The sequence below is a fragment of the Poromitra crassiceps genome (assembly GCF_964638095.1).
Source record: "Poromitra crassiceps genome assembly, chromosome: 10".
NCBI lineage: Eukaryota > Metazoa > Chordata > Actinopteri > Beryciformes > Melamphaidae > Poromitra > Poromitra crassiceps.
Genome location: NC_139631.1, coordinates 8,139,391 through 8,144,390, shown reverse-complemented (window position 1 = coordinate 8,144,390; position 5,000 = coordinate 8,139,391). Strand labels below are relative to the sequence as shown.

Here is a 5,000-nt window from a genome sequence, read left to right as displayed (position 1 = left end):
CTTTGTCAACTCCAGAAATCCACGAAGCGTCAGCTAACAGGGTCAGCTAACAGCGTCAGCTAACAGGGTCAGCTAACAGCGTCAGCTAACAGGGTCAGCTAACAGCGTCAGCTAACAGGGTCAGCTAACAGCGTCAGCTAACAGGGTCAGCTAACAGGGTTAGCTAACAGGGTCAGCTAACAGGGTCAGCTAACAGCGTCAGCTAACAGGATCAGCTAACAGGGTCAGCTAACAGGGTCAGCTAACAGCGTTAGCTAACAGGGTCAGCTAACAGCGTCAGCTAACAGCGTTAGCTAACAGGGTCAGCTAACAGCGTTAGCTAACAGGGTCAACTAACAGCGTCAGCTAACAGCGTTAGCTAACAGGGTCAGCTAACAGCGTTAGCTAACAGGGTCAGCTAACAGCATCAGCTAACAGCGTCATCTAACAGGAAACTATAAAGCTGTTCCTCACAACACCCTGTAATTAGCACGAGAGCATTGCATTAGCACGTTGAAACACAGGTGCTGAGTGATGGTAAACAGGCAGGGGGCGCTGGAAGGCTCACACCGTGGGAAACCCCTAGAGCTTAGCTTACCTCGTCTTCAACCTACCAGGTGCCACTCGCCTCCTACGCTCTCCATAGGCTAGCTGCCCATGAATGCTCACACTCAAATCAAAGTCCTGGTGTTAGCATGGAGGGTAGCATGGTGCTAGCATGGAGGGTAGCATGGTGCTAGCATGGAGGGTAGCAAACAGCCTCCATGCTTTTGCATGGGAGGGCTTGAAGCGAGATGCGCTCACCTCTGCACGTGTGCATGTGGTCCAGGAAGCTGTGTGCGGGGCAGCCCGCGCTGCAGAGCCCGTGGCTGAGGGGAGGGGCCTGTGGCTGCAGCGCCTCCTCTGGCTTCACGCAGCGGAGACAGTCAGAGGCCAGCGGCCCCACACACGACCGACAGGAAGGGTGGCAGTCTGTGTAGAGAGAGACACAGAGAGACACAGAGAGAGACAGAGAGAGAGAGACAGAGAGACAGAGGGAGAGAGAGACAGAGGGAGAGAGAGAGAGAGAGAGAGACACAGAGAGACACAGAGACACACAGAGAGAGACAGAGAGAGACAGAGACAGAGAGAAGGATTTAGAGTCAAAAGGTCACATAGGAAAACTGGAAGTGGCGGAAAGTCACCATGTACTTTTACTCCACTGCTGGAGTTAAAGGTGCTGTACGTATTTTTTATGGATGCACGATATATCGGCAATCATATCGGTATTGGCCGATGTTGGTCATTTTTTTACATATCGGTCATATCGGTATCGGTCAGATGTTGCAATGTTAATATTGGTTATCATTATCAGCCAAATTCTTCACATTGATATGAAATAATGCAGTAAATCTATGATTTATGGGCTTTTCCAAAGGCTTTGCAAATAAAGAAATGCATAACTTTTTCAAATTCAGTGTTAATATGTGTTTTTCAGTATGTACAAAATGTGATGATCATAAAAATGTGGTTTTATACAGATCATATCGACATCGGTTAATATCGGTTATCGGCATCAGCCAAAATTTTCATATCGGTGCATCCCTAGTATTTTTTAATTATCAGTAGTGTATTTTGTTAAATTACACTGTCCCATTGCATTTTAATGCCAGGAGAGGGGGTCTTTACAATAAAGAAACCGTACAAGGACTTATTCAGGGTTTCTACCTCAGAAAACCAAATGATACCAGTAAAGTGTGTGCCTTCAGGTCTTACTGTGGCAGGAGTGGTCTTGGGGGTAGAGTCCCTCCCCGCAGGCGTCCACACACTGGCCCTGGTGCAGAGACAGGTCAGCGGGACAGGAGGTGCACTGGGACACCGAGGGTCCCCAGCAGGACGCACAGGAGCTGTGGCAGCCTGGGGACACGAGGCACAGGACACGGCTTTAAGACAACATGCAAACACGTCTTCCACAGCTCAAGATCAACATCAAACATCAAAACCTGAGAGTGTTATGTTACGTTTGACTTGTTAGGTTTAGCTTACCTCTGCATCTGCTGTGGCTGTCTAGGTAATGCTGAGCCGGACACTGGGAAATACATTTCCCATGATGCAAGGCGGTCCCCGGCGGGCAGCTCATGCAGTCGGGGTTGTCGGGGAAACAGGTGGTACAGGACGAGTCGCAGGCTGTGAAATGTGAACAGCTTCTCATTGAGATGATCAAATGCTTTGTGCCCACTTTAAACATGACTGGATTATACTGAACTAAACGAAAGTCTCTGAAAACACAAAGTATGTCAGATAAATAGCAAAGCACTGAACTTGAGCCATTTTAAGTCATCTTAACTCATTGAGTGCCAATGACGACTATAGTCGTCAATTCAAATAGTAACGTTCAGTGCCAATGACGACTAAAGTCGTCAATTGCGTTTTTTGACGGTGGGACGTGGATCAAAGCCAGATCCATCTCCTGTGAAAGTATGGTGGATGTTGAATGTGTAAAAGCTATTTTACGGACCCATTAGGTGGCGACAGTGCTCTCCAGATTAGAGAAAGGTGAGGAAAAAAACAGAGAAGCAGCCGTGGGGACACGGAAATCGCATCGGTATGCATCGATATGCATGAAGCATAACGTTAGCTGTGCCTGCAGCAGCCAATCTGCTGCCACAATTGAGCCCCTCCGTGTCCGCTGCGATAGCCCCATCCACATGATTAGTTGTGGAGTTGTTATTATTCTCAACTGGAAGCGCTGGAAGCCGGTGACAAATACACACGGAACGCTGTGAAAAAGCTGGGTTTTCAGTGCAGAGCAAACTCAGCAGAGAGCCACCAGAGCCACCAGAGACACACCCACGGAGGAGGGGTTTGCAGTAGAGGGGGGTGGGGCACGCAGGGCAGCATACAACACCGACCCAGACAGACCCAGACAGCAGGCTCGATGGACAGATTGGCAAGCTAGAATATCTGATGCCCACCAGCAGTAAAGCAAGACCAGCAAGAAAGTGTAGGGTCTGCGCACGCAGGGGCCAGCGCTGCTGGTTGCAGCTAAAAAATATTATTTTACCAAACAAAATTCCTTTGTTTTCGCTGTTTTATTGAAGGAAATTATTTTTGAGGTGTCACTATATCAGAAAATATTAGCTTCAGAGTCAGTGATGTGCTTGAAATGCTTCATTTCACAAAAGGCTGAATATCTCAGCTTCTAATTTGAAACGTCTGTTTTTGCTGAAAACAACCTATCTTCCCCGGCTGATAACTAAAGAACGGAAAATGATATCAATAAACTTTTTTTTGCTGATGATACAATAGAGTCTCATCGTTCTTTGGGCGTGTTCGGTGTTTACATAGTAATATCACACAATATTCTGTGGGCCTCGAGAAATCACTGAAAATGCTCTGAAAGGGCTGGCACTGGGAGCATTCGTCTTCCAAAAGTGGCTGGCACTCAATGAGTTAAGTAGGCTAATTTTCTGAGGACTGCCATGGAAATCAAATTGACGTCAAGAGTTGATTGTTAATAATTTTGAGAAACATAGGATTTAAAAAGGTACATTATTATTTTTTGTTTATGTACAGTTATAAATCATACAAGCAAAGTGATCGATAAAATCAGTGAAAAATACGATAGAAACAGAGAAGAATTTGTTGCAGAAAAGCACGTGTTAAATCATCTCACCTCAAAATGAACAAAAGAAACACAAAACATACTATTATATTATATTACTAAACTAAACGTAGTCAGTGGCTGTTTGTGTGTGTGTGTGTGCGTGTGTGTGTGTGTGTGTGTCTGTGTGTCTGTCTGTGTGTGTGTGTGTGTGTGTGTGTGTGTGTGTCTGTGTGTGTGGGTGTGTGCGCGGTGCACCATAGCTACAAGACACTTCAGTGCACAAACATGCTTAAACAAGTCTTTATCTTCAATCAAAGTGGAGGCTCAAAGTGTTGCTACGGCAGGCTGGCAGGGCCAAAACAATCCTACAGCAGGCTGGAGGGGCCAAAAGAATCTACGGCAGGCTGGCAGGGCCAAAACAATCCTACAGCAGACTGGCAGGGCCAAAACAATCCTACAGCAGACTGGCAGGGCCAAAACAATCCTACAGCAGGCTGGCAGGGCCAAAACAATCCTACAGCAGACTGGCAGGGCCAAAACAATCCTACAGCAGGCTGGCAGGGCCAAAACAATCCTACAGCAGGCTGGAGGGGCCAAAACAATCCTACAGCAGGCTGGAGGGGCCAAAAGAATCTACGGCAGGCTGGAGGGGCCAAAACAATCCTACAGCAGGCTGGAGGGGCCAAAAGAATCTACGGCAGGCTGGAGGGGCCAAAACAATCCTACAGCAGGCTGGAGGGGCCAAAAGAATCTACGGCAGGCTGGAGGGGCCAAAACAATCCTACAGCAGGCTGGAGGGGCCAAAACAATCCTACAGCAGGCTGGAGGGGCCAAAACAATCCTACAGCAGGCTGGAGGGGCCAAAACAATCCTACAGCAGGCTGGAGGGGCCAAAACAATCCTACAGCAGGCTGGAGGGGCCAAAACAATCCTACAGCAGGCTGGAGGGGCCAAAAGAATCTACGGCAGGCTGGAGGGGCCAAAACAATCCTACAGCAGACTGGCAGGGCCAAAACAATCCTACAGCAGACTGGCAGGGCCAAAACAATCCTACAGCAGGCTGGCAGGGCCAAAACAATCCTACAGCAGGCTGGAGGGGCCAAAACAATCCTACAGCAGGCTGGCAGGGCCAAAACAATCCTACAGCAGGCTGGAGGGGCCAAAACAATCCTACAGCAGGCTGGAGGGGCCAAAACAATCCTACAGCAGGCTGGAGGGGCCAAAACAATCCTACAGCAGGCTGGAGGGGCCAAAAGAATCTACGGCAGGCTGGAGGGGCCAAAACAATCCTACAGCAGGCTGGAGGGGCCAAAAGAATCTACGGCAGGCTGGAGGGGCCAAAACAATCCTACAGCAGGCTGGAGGGGCCAAAAGAATCTACGGCAGGCTGGAGGGGCCAAAACAATCCTACAGCAGGCTGGAGGGGCCAAAACAA

At 48.6% G+C, this 5,000-nt stretch overlaps 1 protein-coding gene across 1 annotated transcript in view; it reads right to left on the bottom strand.

The window, feature by feature from the left end:
- The window catches only part of LOC310783821 (extracellular matrix organizing protein FRAS1-like), a gene marked incomplete at both ends in the record, with an annotated part of 130,091 nt that overhangs the window by 92,300 nt on the left and 32,791 nt on the right, over positions 1-5,000 (bottom strand). Inside the window, 3 exons of the mRNA XM_083644720.1 lie at positions 784-951; positions 1,735-1,875; positions 2,005-2,145. Of these exons, the coding sequence (XP_083500846.1) occupies positions 784-951; positions 1,735-1,875; positions 2,005-2,145 (450 nt within the window). The remainder of the gene's footprint in view (positions 1-783; positions 952-1,734; positions 1,876-2,004; positions 2,146-5,000) is intronic.